The sequence below is a fragment of the Fringilla coelebs genome (genome assembly GCF_963513975.1).
Source record: "Fringilla coelebs genome assembly, contig: SCAFFOLD_280, whole genome shotgun sequence".
Taxonomy (NCBI): Eukaryota; Metazoa; Chordata; class Aves; order Passeriformes; family Fringillidae; genus Fringilla; species Fringilla coelebs.
The window spans coordinates 26,967-45,534 of NW_028167327.1; the positions used below are offsets into that span (position 1 = coordinate 26,967).

The following is an 18,568-nucleotide window of genomic DNA, read 5'->3' on the forward strand; positions in this document are numbered from 1 at the left end:
GGACTGGGGACACCAAACTGGGATTGAGGTGACACCAAACTGGGATTGGGGACACCAAACTGGGATTGGGGACACCAAACTGGGACTGGGGACACCAAACTGGGATTGGGGGGACACCAAACTGGGATTGAGGTGACACCAAACTGGGATTGGGGACACCAAACTGGGACTGGGGACACCAAACTGGGATTGGGGGGACACCAAACTGGGATTGAGGTGACACCAAACTGGGATTGGGGACACCAAACTGGGACTGGGGACACCAAACTGGGATTGAGGTGACACCAAACTGGGATTGGGGGGACACCAAACTGGGATTGGGGACACCAAACTGGGATTGGGGACACCAAACTGGGATTGGGGACACCAAACTGGGATTGGGGACACCAAACTGGGACTGGTGACACCAAACTGGGATTGGGGACACCAAACTGGGATTGAGGTGACACCAAACTGGGACTGGGGACACCAAACTGGGATTGAGGTGACACCAAACTGGGACTGGGGACACCAAACTGGGATTGGGGACACCAAACTGGGATTGAGGTGACACCAAACTGGGACTGGGGACACCAAACTGGGATTGGGGACACCAAACTGGGATTGAGGTGACACCAAACTGGGACTGGGGACACCAAACTGGGATTGAGGTGACACCAAACTGGGATTGAGGTGACACCAAACTGGGATTGGGGACACCAAACTGGGATTGGGGACACCAAACTGGGATTGGGGGGACACCAAACTGGGATTGGGGACACCAAACTGGGATTGGGGACACCAAACTGGGATTGAGGTGACACCAAACTGGGACTGGGGACACCAAACTGGGACTGGGGACACCAAACTGGGATTGAGGTGACACCAAACTGGGATTGGGGACACCAAACTGGGATTGGGGACACCAAACTGGGACTGGGGACACCAAACTGGGATTGAGGTGACACCAAACTGGGACTGGGGACACCAAACTGGGATTGAGGTGACACCAAACTGGGATTGGGGGGACACCAAACTGGGATTGGGGACACCAAACTGGGATTGAGGTGACACCAAACTGGGATTGGGGACACCAAACTGGGACTGGGGACACCAAACTGGGACTGGGGACACCAAACTGGGATTGGGGACACCAAACTGGGATTGGGGGGACACCAAACTGGGATTGGGGGGACACCAAACTGGGATTGGGGGGACACCAAACTGGGATTGAGGTGACACCAAACTGGGATTGGGGACACCAAACTGGGACTGGGGACACCAAACTGGGACTGGGGACACCAAACTGGGACTGGGGACACCAAACTGGGATTGAGGTGACACCAAACTGGGATTGGGGACACCAAACTGGGACTGGGGACACCAAACTGGGACTGGGGACACCAAACTGGGATTGAGGTGACACCAAACTGGGATTGGGGACACCAAACTGGGACTGGGGACACCAAACTGGGATTGGGGACACCAAACTGGGATTGAGGGGACACCAAACTGGGATTGGGGACACCAAACTGGGACTGGGGACACCAAACTGGGATTGAGGTGACACCAAACTGGGATTGGGGACACCAAACTGGGATTGGGGACACCAAACTGGGATTGGGGACACCAAACTGGGATTGAGGTGACACCAAACTGGGATTGAGGTGACACCAAACTGGGATTGGGGACACCAAACTGGGACTGGGGACACCAAACTGGGATTGGGGACACCAAACTGGGATTGGGGGGACACCAAACTGGGATTGAGGTGACACCAAACTGGGATTGGGGACACCAAACTGGGACTGGGGACACCAAACTGGGATTGGGGACACCAAACTGGGATTGAGGGGACACCAAACTGGGACTGGGGACACCAAACTGGGACTGGGGACACCAAACTGGGATTGGGGTGACACCAAACTGGGACTGGGGACACCAAACTGGGACTGGGGACACCAAACTGGGATTGGGGGGACACCAAACTGGGACTGGGGACACCAAACTGGGACTGGGGACACCAAACTGGGATTGGGGGGACACCAAACTGGGACTGGGGACACCAAACTGGGATTGGGGACACCAAACTGGGACTGGGGACACCAAACTGGGATTGGGGGGACACCAAACTGGGACTGGGGACACCAAACTGGGACTGGGGACATCAAACTGGGACTGGGGACACCAAACTGGGATTGGGGGGACACCAAACTGGGATTGGGGACACCAAACTGGGACTGAGGTGACACCAAACTGGGATTGAGGGGACACCAAACTGGGATTGGGGACACCAAACTGGGACTGGGGACACCAAACTGGGATTGGGGACACCAAACTGGGACTGGGGACACCAAACTGGGATTGAGGGGACACCAAACTGGGATTGGGGACACCAAACTGGGACTGGGGACACCAAACTGGGATTGAGGGGACACCAAACTGGGATTGGGGACACCAAACTGGGACTGGGGACACCAAACTGGGATTGGGGACACCAAACTGGGATTGGGGGGACACCAAACTGGGATTGGGGGGACACCAAACTGGGATTGGGGACACCAAACTGGGATTGAGGTGACACCAAACTGGGACTGGGGACACCAAACTGGGATTGAGGTGACACCAAACTGGGATTGAGGGGACACCAAACTGGGACTGGGGACACCAAACTGGGACTGGGGACACCAAACTGGGACTGGGGACACCAAACTGGGATTGGGGACACCAAACTGGGATTGGGGGGACACCAAACTGGGACTGGGGACACCAAACTGGGATTGAGGTGACACCAAACTGGGACTGGGGACACCAAACTGGGATTGAGGTGACACCAAACTGGGATTGAGGGGACACCAAACTGGGATTGAGGTGACACCAAACTGGGATTGGGGACACCAAACTGGGACTGGGGACACCAAACTGGGATTGAGGTGACACCAAACTGGGACTGGGGACACCAAACTGGGATTGAGGGGACACCAAACTGGGATTGGGGGGACACCAAACTGGGATTGGGGTGACACCAAACTGGGATTGGGGGGGCACCAAACTGGGACTGGGGACACCAAACTGGGATTGAGGTGACACCAAACTGGGACTGGGGACACCAAACTGGGATTGGGGGGACACCAAACTGGGACTGGGGACACCAAACTGGGACTGGGGGGACACCAAACTGGGATTGGAGACACCAAACTGGGACTGGGGACACCAAACTGGGACTGGGGGGACACCAAACTGGGACTGGGGACACCAAACTGGGACTGGGGTCTCCAGTGAGTTTGGGGCCGGGATTTGGGGTCCCCCCTGACCCGGGCTGGGATTTGGGGTCCCCCCTGGGCTGGGATTTGGGGTCTCCCCGTTGGGCTCAGGTTTGGGGGTTCCCCTCCCCCATTCCTGCCCACCCCACCCCGACCCCAGACCCAAAACCAACCCTGACCCTGAACCAACCCCAAACTGACCCCAACCCCAAACCCACCCCGACCCCAGACCCCAAAACCGACCCCAAACCCAACCCGACCCCGAACCGGCCCCAACCCGACCCCAAATCCAACCCCACCCCGCCCCCAGACCCAAAACCGACCCCAAACCCAAACCAACCCCAAATCCAAACCTGACCCCAAATCCAACCCCAGACTGACACCAAACTGACCCCAACCCCAAACCGACCCCAAACTGATCCCAACCCCGACCCCAAACTGACCCCAGACCGACCCCAACCCTGCCCCAACCCCAGACCAACCCCAAACCGGCCCCAAACAAACCCAAAACCGACCCCAACCCCAAACCAACCCAAACCCCAACCTGACCTCAACCCCAAACCAACCCCAAACCAGCCCCAAACCAACCCCAACCCCAAACCGACCCAAAACAAACCCCAACCCCAAACCAACCCCAAACTGACCCCAGACCGGCCCCAAACTGACCCCAAACAGACCCCAACCCCAGACCAACCCCAGATTGGCCCCAACCCCAAACTGATCCCAACCCCGACCCCAAACTGACCCCAGACCGACCCCAACCCTGCCCCAACCCCAAACCAACCCCGACCCCAAACCCAAACCGACCCCAAATCCAAACCTGACCCCAAATCCAACCCCAGACTGACACCAAACTGACCCCAACCCCAAACCGACCCCAAACTGATCCCAACCCCGACCCCAAACTGACCCCAAATCCAACCACAGACTGACCCCAAACCAACCCTGACCCAACCCCAAACTGATCCCAACCCCAAACCAGCCCCAAACCAACCCCAGACCAACCCCAAACCAGCCTCAAAACGACCCCAAACCGACCCCAATCCCAAACCAACCCCAACCCCAGACCGACCCCAAACCGGCCCCAGACTGACCCCAAACCGACCCCAGACCCAAAACCGATCCCAGACCGATCCCACCCCCAACCTGACCCCAAACCAACCCCAACCCCAAATCGACCCCAACCCCAAACCCACCCCAACCCCAAACCGGCCCCAACTTAACCCCAACCCGACCCCAGACCCAAAACCAACCCCAACCCCAAATCCAACCCCGACCCCAAACCAGCCCCAGACCGACCCCAGACCCAAAACCGATCCCAGACCGATCCCACCCCCAGAGTGACCCCAACCCCAAACCTGCCCCAAACCAACCTAAACTGACCCCAAATCCAACCCAAACTGGTCCCAGACCGACCCCAGCCCTGCCCCAACCCCAAACCGACCCCAACCCCAAACCGACCCCAACCCCAAACTGACCCTGACCCCAGACCGACCCCGGACCCAAAACTGATCCCAACCCCAAACCAGCCCCAAACCGACCCCAACCCCAAACCGGCCCCAACCCCAAACCGACCCCAAACCAACCCCAAACTGACCCCGACCCCAGACCGACCCCAGACCCAAAACTGATCCCAACCCCAAACCGGCCCCAAACCGACCCCAGACCCAAAACAGATCCCAACCCCAAACCGACCCCAAACCGACCCCAGACCCAAAACAGATCCCAACCCCAAACCGACCCCAAACCAACCCCAACCTGACCCCAACCCCAAACCGACCCTAAACCAACTCCAAACCAGCCCCAACCCCGAACTGACCCCGAACCGGGCCCAACCCCAAACCGGCCCCAAACCAACCCCAACCCCAAACCGACCCCAGACCCAAAACCGATCCCAGACCGATCCCACCCCCAGACTGACCCTGAACCGACCCCAACCCCAAACCGACCCCAAACCGACCCCAAACCGACCCCAACCCCAGCCCGACTCCAACCCCAAACCAACCCCAACCCCAAACCGACCCCAAACCGACCCCAAATCCAACCCCAACACCAAACGGGCCCCAGACTGACCCCAAACCGACCCAAACCCCAACCTGACCTCAACCCCAAACCGGCCCCAAACCAGCCCCAAACCGACCCCAGACCCAAAACCGATCCCAGACCGATCCCACCCCCAGACTGACCCTGAACCGACCCCAACCCCAAACCGACCCCACCCCCAAACTGACCCCAAACCGGCTCCAACCCCAAACCGGCCCCAGACCGACCCCAAACCGGCCCCAACCCCAAATCGACCCCAACCCCAAACCGGCCCCAGCCCGACCCCAGCCCGACCCCAACCCCAAACTGGCCCCAAACCAGCCCCAGCCCGACCCCAAACCGGCTCCAACCCCAAACCGGCCCCAACCCCAAACCGGCCCCAACCCCAACCCCAAACCGACCCCAAACCGGCCCCAGCCCGACCCCAAACCGACCCCAACCCCAAACCGACCCCAAACCGGCCCCAGCTCGACCCCAAACCGACCCCAGCCCCAGCCCGGCCCCTGCCCGCCCCTCCCCCCGCACCTGCCCGCGGCCCCGCCCCCCCCGGCCCGGCACAAAGGGGCTTTGATGGCATCAAAGGGACCCTTGTGACAGCCGCGCCGCCGCCCCTCCCCCACCCGGCACCGACACCGCCACCCCTCCCCCACCCCAACCCCAACCTCCACCCGGTACCGGCATCCCAACCCCCACCCCTCCCCCACCAGGCACCGACACCCCAACCCCCACCCGGTACCGGCACCGCCACCCCTCCCCCACCCGGCACCGACACCGCCACCCCTCCCCCACCCCAACCTCCACCCGGCACCGCCACCCCAACCCCTCCCCCACCCCAACCTCCACCCGGTACCGGCATCCCAACCCCCACCCCTCCCCCACCCGGTACCGGCACCCCCACCCCACCCGGTACCGCCACCCCAACCCCTCCCCCACCCCAACCCCCACCCGGCACCGCCACCCCCAGCCCAACCCCTCCCCCACCCCAACCCCCACCCGGTACCGGCACCCCCACCCCTCCCCCACCCGGTACCGACACCCCTCCCCCACCCCTCCCCCACCCGGTACCGGCAGCCCCGGGGCACCGGGAGGGGGGAGCGGGACAGCGGCGGGGGACGGGACCGGGCTGGGAACCCCAAATCCGCACCGGGAACCCCAAATCCGCACCGGGAACCCCAAATCTGAACGTAGAAACCCCAAATCCGCACCCGGAACCCCCAAATTTACACCCAAAAACCCCAAATCCGCACCGGGAACCCCCAAATCCGCACCCAAAACCCCCCAAATTTACACCCAAAACCCGAAAATCCGCACCCAAGAAAACCCAAATCTGGACCCGAAACCCCAAATCCACACCTAGGAACCCCCAAATCCGCACCCAAAACCCCAAATCCGCACCGGGAACCCCAAATCTGCACCCAAAATCCCCCAAATCCGCACCTGGAAACCCCAAAATCCGCATCCACAAACCCCAAATCCGCACCCAAAAAACCCCAAAATCCGCACCCAAAAACCCCAAATCTGCCCCTAAAAACCCCAAATTTCCACCTGGAAACCCCAAATCCGCACATGGAACCCCAAATCCGCACCCAAAACTCCCAAAATCTGCACCCAAAACCCCAAATCTGCGCCTGGAACCCCCAAATTCGCACCTGAAACCCCCAAATCTGCACCCCAAATCCCCAAATCTGCACCCAAAACCCCAAATCCTCACCCGGAACCCCAAATTTGCACCCAAAAACCCCAAATCCGCACCCGGAACCCCAAATTTACACCCAAAACCCCCCAAATCCGCACCTGGAACCCCAAATCCGCACCCAAAACCCCAAATCCGCACCCAAAAAACCCCAAATCCGCACCCAAAACCACCCAAATCTGCACCCAAAACCCCAAATCCTCACCCGAAACCCGAAATCCGCACCCAAAAAAAACCCAAATCCGCACCTGGAAACCCCAAAATCCGCACCCAAAAACCCCAAATCTGCCCCTAAAACCCCAAATCTGCACCCAAAAACCCAAAATCCGCACCCAAAAACCCCAAATCTGCACCTGGAAACCCAAATCTGCACCCAAAACCCCAAAATCTGCACCCAAAAACCCCAAATCTGCACCTGGAACCCCAAATCTGAACGTGGAAACACCAAAACCCCCAAATTCTCACCTGGAACCCCCAAATCTGAACGTGGAAACCCCAAAATCTGCACCTGGGAACCCCCAAATCTCGACCCAAAAACCCCAAATCTGCCCTAAAAACCCCAAATCCGCACCGGGAACCCCAAAATCCGCACCCAAACCCCCCAAATTCTCACCTGGAACCCCAAATCCGCACCCAAAACCCCAAAATCTGCACCCAAAAACCCCAAATCTGCCCTAAAACCCCCAAATCCGCACCCAAAAACCCCCAAATCCGCACCTGGGAACCCCAAATCCCCCCGAAATGGGGCTGGGGTCCCGAAATGGGGCTGGGGTCCCCGAAATGGGGCTGGGGTCCCGAAATGGGGCTGGGGTCCCCTGGAAATGGGGCTGGGTCCCCCCGAAATGGGGCTGGGGTCCCTCAAAATGGGGCTGGGGTCCCTCAAAATGGGGCTGGGGTCCCCGAAATGGGGCTGGGGTCCCCCCGAAATGGGGCTGGGGTCTGGAAATGGGGCTGGGTCCCCCCGAAATGGGGCTGGGGTCTGGAAATGGGGCTGGGTCCCCCCGAAATGGGGCTGGGGTCCCCCCGAAATGGGGCTGGGGTCTGGAAATGGGGCTGGGTCCCCCCGAAATGGGGCTGGGGTCCCCCCAGAATGGGGCTGGGGTCCCTCAAAATGGGGCTGGGGTCCCCCCGAAATGGGGCTGGGGTCCCCGAAATGGGGCTGGGGTCTGGAAATGGGGCTGGATCCCCCCGAAATGGGGCTGGGGTCCCTCAAAATGGGGCTGGGGTCCCCCCGAAATGGGGCTGGGGTCCCCGAAATGGGGCTGGGTCCCCCCGAAATGGGGCTGGGGTCCCTCAAAATGGGGCTGGGGTCCCGAAATGGGGCTGGGGTCCCCCTGAAATGGGGCTGGGGTCCCCCTGAAATGGGGCTGGGGTCTGGTTTTGGGGGGTCCCAGGAACGGAGCTGGAAATGAGGGACCCCAAAATGGGTCTGGGGGTTTTGGGGGGGAACCCAAAATGGGTCTGGGGGTCCCGGTCAGGGTTTTGGGGATCTCAAAGGGGTTTTGGGTCTGGGGTCCCCCAAATTGGGTCTGGGGGTCCTGAACGGGATTTTGGGGTCCCCCAAAATGGGTCTGGGGTCCCGGTTGTGTCTCTGACTTTGGGGGTCCCCCAAATCGGTGAGGGAGGGTCCCGGGGGTGATTTTGGGGTCCCCCCCAAATTGGGTCTGGGGTCCCAAACGTGTCTCTGACTTTGGGGGTCCCCCCAGGCGTGTTGGGGGTCCCGGACGGGATTTTGGGGTGCCCCAAATTGGGTCTGGGGTCCCGGTGGTGTCTCTGACTTTGGGGGTCCCCCCAAAGCCGTGCTGGGGGTCCCGGACGGGATTTTGGGTCTGGGGTCCCCCAAATTGGGTCTGGGGGTCCCAGACGTGTCTCTGGGTCTGGGGTCCCCCCAATTTGTGAGGGAGGGTCCCGGAGGTGATTTTGGGGTCCCCCAAATTGGGTCTGGGGTCCCAAACGTGTCTCTGACTTTGGGGGTCCCCCCAGGCGTGTTGGGGGTCCCGGACGGGATTTTGGGGTGCCCCAAATTGGGTCTGGGGTCCCGGTGGTGTCTCTGACTTTGGGGGTCCCCCAAATTGGTGAGGGAGGGTCCCGGAGGTGTTTTGGGGTCCCCCCCAAATTGGGTCTGGGGTCCCGGTGGTGGCTCCGGGTCTGGGGTCCCCCCAATTTGTGAGGGAGGGTCCCGGAGGAGATTTTGGGGTCCCCCCAAATTGGGTCTGGGGGTCCCGGTTGTGTCTCTGACTTTGGGGGTCCCCAAAGGGGCACTGGAGGGTCCCGGACGGGATTTTGGGTCTGGGGTCCCCCAAATTGGGTCTGGGGTCCCGGTCAGGGTTTTGGGGATCCCAAAGGGGTTTTGGGGCTTTTGGGTCTGGGGTCCCCCAAATTGGGTCTGGGGGTTTCGGTTGTGTCTCTGACTTTGGGGGTTCCCCCAGGCGTGTTGGGGGTCACGGACGGGATTTTGGGGTCCCCCCAAATTGGGTCTGGGGGTTTCGGTTGTGTCTCTGGGTCTGGGGGTGCCCAGAGCGGCCCCGGGGTCACTTTGGGGGCTCCAAACCGGGACGGAACCGGGACAGAACCGGGACGGAACTGGGACAGAACTGGGGATGGATACGGGACAGAACCGGGAATAGAACCGGGGATGGAACCGGGACAGAACCGGGACAGAACCGGGATGGAACTGGGATAGCACGGGGATAGAACCGGGACGGAACCGGGACAGAACCGGGACGGAACTGGGATAGAACCGGGACGGAACTGGGACAGAACCGGGATAGAACCGGGATAGAACCGGGGATAGAACCGGGACAGAACCGGGACAGAACCGGGACAGAACCGGGATAGAACCGGGATGGAACCGGGACAGAACCGGGACAGAACCGGGGATGGAACCGGGGATGGATACGGGACAGAACTGGGACAGAACCGGGGATAGAACCGGGACAGAACCGGGACAGAACCGGGACAGAACTGGGACAGAACCGGGACAGAACTGGGACAGAACCGGGACAGAACCGGGATGGAACCGGGATAGAACCGGGACAGAACCGGGACAGAACCGGGACAGAACTGGGACAGAACCGGGACAGAACCGGGATGGAACCGGGATAGAACCGGGATAGAACCGGGACAGAACCGGGACAGAACCGGGACAGAACTGGGACAGAACCGGGACAGAACCGGGACAGAACCGGGATAGAACCGGGATAGAACCGGGACAGAACCGGGACGGAACTGGGACAGAACCGGGACAGAAGCGGGACAGAACCGGCCCCGCCAGTTGAGGGCTCCCGGTTTGAGGGTCCCGGTTTGGGGGGGGCGGTCCCGGTCCCGGTCCCGGTGTCGGTGCCCAGTCCCGGTGCTTGGCCCGGTGCCGGTGCCTGGTCCCGGTGCGGTCCCGGTCCTGGTGCCGCAGGCGGCCTCGGTTCTGTCCCGGTTCTGTTCCCGTTCTCTCCCGGTTCTGTCCCGGTTCTGTTCCCGTTCGGTCCCGGTTCTGTCCCGGTGCGGCCCCAGTGTCCGCAGCACCGGTTCCCACAGTTAGTGCAGTTCCGGTCCCGGTTCTGTCCCGGTGCAGTCCCCGGTCTGGTCCCGGTGCTGCAGTCGGTCCCGGTTCGGTTCCGGTCCAGCTCGGGTGCCCGCAGTGCCGGTGCAGTGCCGGTTCTGTCCGGTTCTGTCCCGGTGCCGCAGCCGGTCCCGGGGCGGTCCCGGTCCAGTTCGGGTGCCCGCAGTGCCGGTGCAGTCCCGGTTCTGTCCGGTTCTGTCCCGGTCCCGGTTCGGTTCCGGTCCAGTTCGGGTGCCCGCAGTGCCGGTGCAGTGCCGGTTCTGTCCCGGTTCTGTCCCGGTTCGGTCCCGGTCCAGTTCGGGTGCCCGCAGTGCCGGTGCAGTCCCGGTTCTGTCCCGGTCCCGGTCCAGTTCGGGTCCCGCAGTTCCGGTGCCGCTGCTGGCGCCGTTCCCGGCGCCTCGGCTGACCCCGCTGCGGTCCCGCTCCGGTGCCAGGTCCGGTACCCGCAGTCCCGCTGCGGTTCCGGTGCGGTCCCGGTTCCATCCCGGTCCAGGCGCGGTCCCGGTGTGGTTTTAACGCAGTCCCGGTTCCATCCCGGGGCCGTCCCGGTCCCGGTCCGGTTCCGGAGCGGTTTTAATGCAGTCCCGGTTCCATCCCGGTCCCTGTGAGGTCCCGGTCCCGGTTCCATCCCGGTTCCAGTGCGGTTCCGGTGCGGTCCCAGTTCCGGTGCGGTCCCGGTGCGGTTTTAATGCAGTCTCGGTTCCGTTGCGGTTCCGGTCCCGTTCCCGTTGCGGTTCCGTTCCCGTTCCGGTCCCGTTGCAGTCCCGCTGCGGTTCCGGTCCCGTTGCGGTTCCGGTGCGGTTCCGGTCCCGTTGCGGTTCCGGTGCGGTCCGGTCCCGGTCCCGTTGCGGTCCCGTTCCCGTTCCAGTTCCGGTGCGGTTCCGGTGCCGCTGCGGTTCCGGTGCGGTCCCGGTCCCGTTCCGGTCCCGTTGCGGTTCCGGTGCGGTGCCGGTGCGGTCCCGTTCCGTTCCCGTTGCGGTTCCGGTGCGGTCCCGTTCCCGGTGCAGTCCCGCTGCGGTTCCGGTGCGGTCCCGTTCCCGTTCCGGTCCCGTTGCGGTGCCGGTCCTCTTGCGGTTCCGGTGCGGTCCCGGTCCCGTTCCGGTGCCGCTGCGGTTCCGGTGCGGTCCCTGTCCCGTTCCGGTCCCGGTCCCGGTCCCGCTGCGGTTCCGGTGCGGTCCCGTTCCCGGTGCAGTCCCGTTGCGGTTCCGGTGCGGTCCCGGTTCCGGTGCGGTCCCGTTCCCGTTGCGGTGCCGGTCCCATTGCGGTTCAGGTGCGGTCCCGGTCCGGTTCCGGTCCCGCTGCGGTCCCGGTTCCGGTGCGGTCCCGTTCCCGTTCCGGTCCCGCTGCGGTTCCGTTGCGGTCCCTGTCCCGTTCCGGTCCCGGTCCGGTTCCGGTGCCGCTGCGGTTCCGGTGCGGTCCCGGTCCGGTTCCGGTGCAGTCCCGCTCCCGCTGCGGTTCCGGTGCGGTCCCGGTCCGGTTCCGGTCCCGCTGCGGTTCCGGTGCGGTCCCGGTCCGGTTCCGGTGCAGTCCCGCTCCCGCTGCGGTTCCGGTGCGGTCCCGGTCCGGTTCCGTTTCCGTTGCGGTCCCTGTCCCGTCCCGGTCCGGTTCCGGTGCCGCTGCGGTTCCGGTGCGGTCCCGGTGCCGGCCCGCCCGGATTGGTTGGCCCCGCGCCCGCCGCCGGCCCCTCCCCGCCGCCGCCGCTAAAACCGCCCGGGGCGGGCCCGGCCGCAGCGACCGCGACGGCGACAGTGGGGACACCGACAGCGGCGACAGCGACAGCGGCGACAGCGACAGCGGCGACAGCGGGGACAGCGGGGACAGCGGGGACAGCCATGGGACCGACAGCGCCGTGAGACACCGGGGACAGCGGGGGGACACCGGGGATGGAGGGGGACAGCGAGGGGACAGAGGGGACAGAGAGGGGACAGCGGGGGACGGGGGGGACAGGGGACAGCGCGGACAGCACCGGGGGATAGCGGGGGACGGGGGGACACACGGGGGACAGCGGGGATGGAGGGGACAGCGGAGGGGACACCGGGAGACAGAGGCGGGACAGAGCGGGGGACACGGGGGATGGAGGGGATGGAGGGGACAGAGGGGACAGCGGGGACACAGCAGGGGACAGAGGGGACAGCAGGGGGACAAGAGAGGATGGAGGGGACACGAGGGGGGGACACCGGGAATGGAGGGGACAGACGGGACAGCGAGGGGGACACGGGGGATGCAGGGGATGGAGGGGACAGCGGGGACAGAGAGGGGGACACGGGGACACAGCAGGAGACAGAGGGGACACGGGGGAGACAGAGGGGACACAGGGGATGGAGGGGACAGCGGGGACACCCGGGACAGCGGAGGGGACAGAGGGGACAGGAGGGACAGAGGGGACAGCGCGGGGGACAAGAGAGGATGGAGGGGACAGAGGGGACAGCGGGAATGGAGGGGACAGAGGGGGGGACAGGGGACAGGGGACAGAGCGGGGGACAGCGGGAATGGAAGGGACAGACGGGACAGCGAGGGAACAGCGGGGGGGACAGCGGAGACAGTCGGGGGACACAGGGGATGGAGGGGACAGCGAGGGGACAGAGGAGGGGGACACCAGGGGGACAGAGGGGCTGCAGGGAGACAGCGGAGGGGACAGAGGGGACAGCGGAGGGGACACCCGGGACAGAGGGGACAGTGAGGGGGGACAAGAGAGGATGGAGGGGACAGCGGGGGGGACACAGGGGACAGTGGGGACACCCGGGACAGAGGGGACAGTGGCGGGGGGACAGCACAGGGGACAGAGGGGGACACAGGAGGGGCAGCGGAGGGGACAGAGGGGACATCGAGGGGGGACACCGGGGACATCGAGGGGACACCGGGGGGACACAGGAGGGACAGCGGAGGGGACACAGGGGACAGAGGGGACGGGGGGGGGGGACAGTACAGGGGACAGAGTTGGGGGGACACAGGAGGGACAGCGGAGGGGACACAGGGGATGGAGGGGACAGCGGGGACAGTCGGGGGACAGAGGGGGTGGAGGGGACAGAGAGGACAGCCGAGGGGACACGGGACACGAGGTGACACCGGGGACAGAGGGGACACCCGGGGGTCTCAGCACGGGGTCCTGGGGGGTCTCTGGGTGTCCCGCGCGGGGATTTGGGGACCCGGCTGTCCCCAGGGTGGCACTGGGGGGTGACAACGGCAGCGAGTGGCACTTGGGGACCCGGGGTGGCTCTGGGTGGCTTTGGGAGGTGACAATCCCCGCGGGTGGCTCCGGGAGGTGACAATCCCCACGGGTGACACTTGGGTGGCTCTGGAAGGTGACAATCCCCGCGGGTGGCTCCGGGAGGTGACAATCCCCGCGGGTGGCCCTTGGTTGGCCCGGGGGGGGGGGAGGTGACAATGCCACCGGTGTCCCCAAGCCGGCCCCGCTGTCCCCGCAGGCTCCCGGCGCTCGCCGTTGTCGCCGCCCTGCTCGTGGCCACCGCGACAGCCGACGGTGAGGGGGGGGCGGGGGGGTCCCCCGGTGTCACCCCCGGTGTCACCCTCGGTGTCACCCTCGGTGTCACCCCGGTGTCACCTCGGTGTCACCAGGGTGTGGCCACCATGGGGCCGATGGGGGGGGGGGTGGGGTGGATTTTGGGGGTCCCCCGGTGCCATCCCCGGTGCCACTTTGGTGTCACCCTCGGTGCCACCCCGGTGTCACCTCGATGTCCCCGCAGGTCCCTCGGGTCCCCTGGAGGTGGCGCTGTCGGCGGAGGGACAGACCCCAGGTGAGGGGGGGGGGGATTTGGGGACCCCCGCCCCAATTTGGGGGGGGCAGGGGGGTGTTGGGGACTTTGGGGACACCGCGGGTGACGCTGTGTCCCCTCTGTGTCCCCTCTGTGTCCCCCCATGTCCCCCCCCGTGTCCCCCCCTCTCTGTCCCCCCCCGTGTCCCCCCCATGTCCCCCCCGTGTCCCCCCCGTGTCCCCCCCCCCGTGTCCCCCCCCGTGTCCCCCCGTGTCCCCCCCAATGTCCCCTCTGTGTCCCCCCCCCGTGTCCCCTCCGTGTCCCCCCGTGTCCCCCCGTGTCCCCTCTCTGTCCCCCCCCGTGTCCCCCCCGTGTCCCCCCCCGTGTCCCCCCCCAATGTCCCCTCTGTGTCCCCCCCCGTGTCCCCCCCAATGTCCCCTCTCTGTCCCCCCCAATGTCCCCCCCGTGTCCCCCCGTGTCCCCCCCGTGTCCCCTCTCTGTCCCCTCCCAGAGCCCCCCGGTCCCGCCAAGCTGGAGGCGTCGGGAGAGAGTGAGTGGGGACCCCAAAAATGGACACGGGAACCCCAAAATCCGCCCCAAAAATGGGAGCAGGGACCCCAAAAACCCCCCGGGAACCCAAAAAATCGACACGGGAACCCCAAAATCCCCCGGGAACCCCAAAATACCCCCAAAAATGGGAACAGGGACCCCCAAAACCCCCGGGAACCCCAAAAATGAACACGGGAACCCCAAAATCCACCCGGGAACCCCAAAAATCCCCCGGGAACCCCCAAATCCACCCGGGAACCCCAAAAATGAACACGGGAACCCCAAAATCCCCCCAAAAAATGGGAACAAGAACCCAAAATGGATACGGGAACCCCAAAAAAGGACACGGGAACCCCAAAATCCGCCCCAAAAATGGGAACAGGGACCCCAAAATGGACACGGGAACCCCAAAATGCCCCCAAAAAGGGAACAGGGACCCCAAAAATGGACACGGGAACCCCAAAACGGACACGGGAACCCCAAAAGCCCCCAAAATGGGAACAGGGACCCCAAAAATCCCCGGGAACCCCAAAATCCCCCCCAAAAATGGACACGGGAACCCCAAAATCCCCAGAACCCCAAAAATCCCCCCAAAAAATGGGAACAGGGACCCCAAAATGGACACGGGAACCCCAAAATCCACCGGGAACCCCAAAATCCGCCCCAAAAATGGGAACAGGGACCCCAAAAATGGACACGGGAACCCCAAAATCCACCCGGGAACCCCAAAAATCCCCCCAAAAATGGGGACAGGGACCCCAAAACCCCCCGGGAACCCCAAAAATCCCCCGGGAACCCCAAAATACCCCCAAAAATGGAAACAAGGACCCTAAAAATGGACACGGGAACCCCAAAAATGGACTCGGGAACCCCAAAATGGACACGGGAACCCCAAAATCCGCCCCAAAATGGGAAAAGGGACCCCAAAAATGGACACGGGAACCCCAAAATGGGAACAGGGACCCCAAAAATCCCCCGGGAACCCCAAAAACGGGCACGGGAACCCCAAAAATGGACACGGGAACCCCAAAATCCGCCCCAAAAATGGACACGGGAACCCCAAAATCCCCAGAACCCCCAAATCCGCCCCCAAAATGGGAACAGGGACCCCAAAAATCCCCCGGGAACCCCAAAATCCGCCCCAAAAATGGGAACAGGGACCCCAAAAATGGACACGGGAACCCCAAAATGGACACGGGAACCCCGAAATCCCCAGAACCCCCAAAAATCCCCCCAAAAAAATGGGAACAGGGACCCCAAAAATGGACACGGGAACCCCCAAAAACCCCCCGGGAACCCCCAAAATCCTCCTGACCCCCCCATCCCCCCCCCCCCAGGTGATCTCAGCACCTCGGCTCACCTGGGCAAAGGTAGGGGCACCCCGAAAACGGGGACGGGGACCCCGAAAATGGGAACAGGAACCCCAAAAATGGGGACGGGACCCCAAAAATGGGGGTCGGGGATCCTAAAAATGGGGGGGGGACCCCAAAAATGGGGACGGGACCCCAAAAAATGGGCAGGGGGACCCCGAAAATGGGGATGGGGACCCCAAAAATGGGGACGGGGACCCCAGAAATGGGATCGGGGACCCCGAAAATTGGGGTGGGGACCCCAAAAATGGGGATAGAAACCCCAAAAATGGGCACGGGGATCCCAAAAATGGGGGTAGGGAATTCCCGAAATGGGCACAGGGACCCCAAAAATGGGAAAGGGACCCCAAAAATGGGGATGGGGATCCCAAAAATGGGGTGGGGGACCCCAAAAATGGGGTGAGGGACCCCTAAAATGGGGATGGGGATGCTAAAAATGAGGTGGTGGACTCCAAAAATGGGATCGGGGACCCCGAAAATTGGGGTGGGGACCCCAAAAATGGGGACAGGGAATTCCCGAAATGGGCACAGGGACCCCAAAAATGGGGACGGGGACCCCAAAAATGGGGAAGGAACCCCAAAAATGGGGGTAGGGATCCTAAAAATGGGGTGGGGCACCCCAAAAATGGGGCGGGGGACCCCAAAAATGGGCACGGGGACCCCAAAAATGGGGGTAGGGATCCTAAAAACGGGGGGGGACCCCAAAAATTGGGGTGGGGACCCCAAAAACGGGGACGGGGACCCTAAAAATGGGGGTAGGGATCCTAAAAACGGGGGGGGACCCCAAAAATTGGTGGTGGGGACCCCAAAAACGGGGACGGGGACCCTAAAAATGGGGACGGGGATCCCAAAAATGGGGTGAGGGACCCCGAAATGGGCACGGGGACCCTAAAAATGGGGTGGAGGACCACTAAAATGGGGACAGAGACCCCAAAAATGGGGACGGGGATCCCAAAAATGGGGGTAGGGAATTCCTGAAATGGGCACAGGGACCCCAAAAATGGGAAAGGGGACCCCAAAAATGGGGATGGGGATCCCAAAAATGGGGTGGGGCACCCCAAAAATGGGGTGGGGGGACCCCTAAAATGGGGACAGGGATGCTAAAAATGGGGGGGGGGACCCCAAAAACGGGCACGGGGCCCCCCAAATCCCCCCCCGGTGGTGCCCGTGCCCCTCCCCCCACCCGCCCCTCCCCCCCCAGCTGTGACGTCACTCGCCTTCCCGGGGTCCCCGCTCGCCCCCGAGCCCCGGGACCCCCCCCCGGGGGGCGACTCCGACCCCGAGAGCGGCTCCGAGAGCGCCCCTCCCCCACCGGGGGGCGCGGCCAGGTCAGGGGGACCCCGAAATTGGGGGGGGGGGTCCCCAAATATGGGGGGGGGATCCCCAAAATGGGAGGGGTCACAGAATGGGGGGAGGGGTCCTGAAAGTGGGGAGGGGTCACAGAATGGGGGGGAGGGGATCGCCAGAATGGGGGGGGTCCCAAAATGGGGGGGGGGGTCACAAAATCGGGGGGCGTCCCCAAAATGGGGGGGGGGTCCTAAAAGTGGGGAGGGGTCCCAAAATGGGGGGGTCCCGAAATTGGGGGGAGGGGATCGCCAGAATGGGGGGGGGTCCCAAAATGGGAGGGGGTCCCAAAAAATGGGGGGGGGGTCCCTAAAATGGGGGGGGTCACAGAATGGGGGGGGGGTCCCAAAATGGGAGGGGGGTCCCAAAAAATGGGAGGGGGGTCCCTAAAATGGGGGGGGGTCACAGAATGGGAGGGGGATCCCCAAAATGGGGGAGGGGTTCCGAAATGGGGGAGGGTGTCACAAATGGGGAGGGGGTCCCAAAATGGGGGGGGGTCCCAAAATGGGGGGGTCCCCAAAATGGAGAGGGGGTCACAGAATGGGGGGGGGGGGGTCCCGAAATGGGGGGGGGTCCCGAAATTGGGGGGGGGGGGGGGGTCCCGAAATTGGGGGGGAGTGGTCCCAAAATGGGGAGGGGGGTGTCCAAAAAATGGGGGGGGGTCCCTAAAATGGGGGAGGGGGGTCACAAAATGGGGTGGGTCCCCAAAATGGGGGGGGGTCCCCAAAATGGGGGGGGGTCACAGAATGGGGGGGGGGTCCCAAAATGGGAGGGGGTCCTAAAAAATGGGGAGGGTCCCTAAAATGGGGAGGGGGATCCCAAAATGGGGAGGGGTCCCAAAATGGGGGGGGGGGGGTGTCCCAAAATGGGAAGGGGGGTGTCCCAAAATTGGGGGGGGGGTCCCAAAATGGTGTGTGGGGGGGTCACAAAATGGGGGAGGGGGGTCCCCAAAATGGGGGGGGGGTCCCGAAATTGGGGGGCGGGTCCCAAAATGGGGAGGGGATCCCCAAAATGGGGGGGGGGGTCACAGAATGGGGGGGGAGGGGGATCGCCAGAAT

The 18,568-nt window shown here is 63.4% G+C and overlaps 1 protein-coding gene across 1 annotated transcript in view; it reads left to right on the forward strand.

Annotated features, from left to right (window-relative positions):
- Positions 1–12,105: 12,105 nt before the first annotated feature.
- The window catches only part of LOC311166009 (uncharacterized protein), a gene marked incomplete at its 3' end in the record, with an annotated part of 17,096 nt that continues 10,633 nt past the window's right edge, over positions 12,106–18,568 (forward strand). The window contains exons 1-6 of the mRNA XM_084227501.1: positions 12,106–12,383; positions 13,960–14,015; positions 14,239–14,289; positions 14,759–14,797; positions 16,134–16,166; positions 17,368–17,496. Coding sequence (XP_084083627.1) covers positions 12,367–12,383; positions 13,960–14,015; positions 14,239–14,289; positions 14,759–14,797; positions 16,134–16,166; positions 17,368–17,496 — 325 coding nt within the window. The 5' untranslated portion in view covers positions 12,106–12,366. The remainder of the gene's footprint in view (positions 12,384–13,959; positions 14,016–14,238; positions 14,290–14,758; positions 14,798–16,133; positions 16,167–17,367; positions 17,497–18,568) is intronic.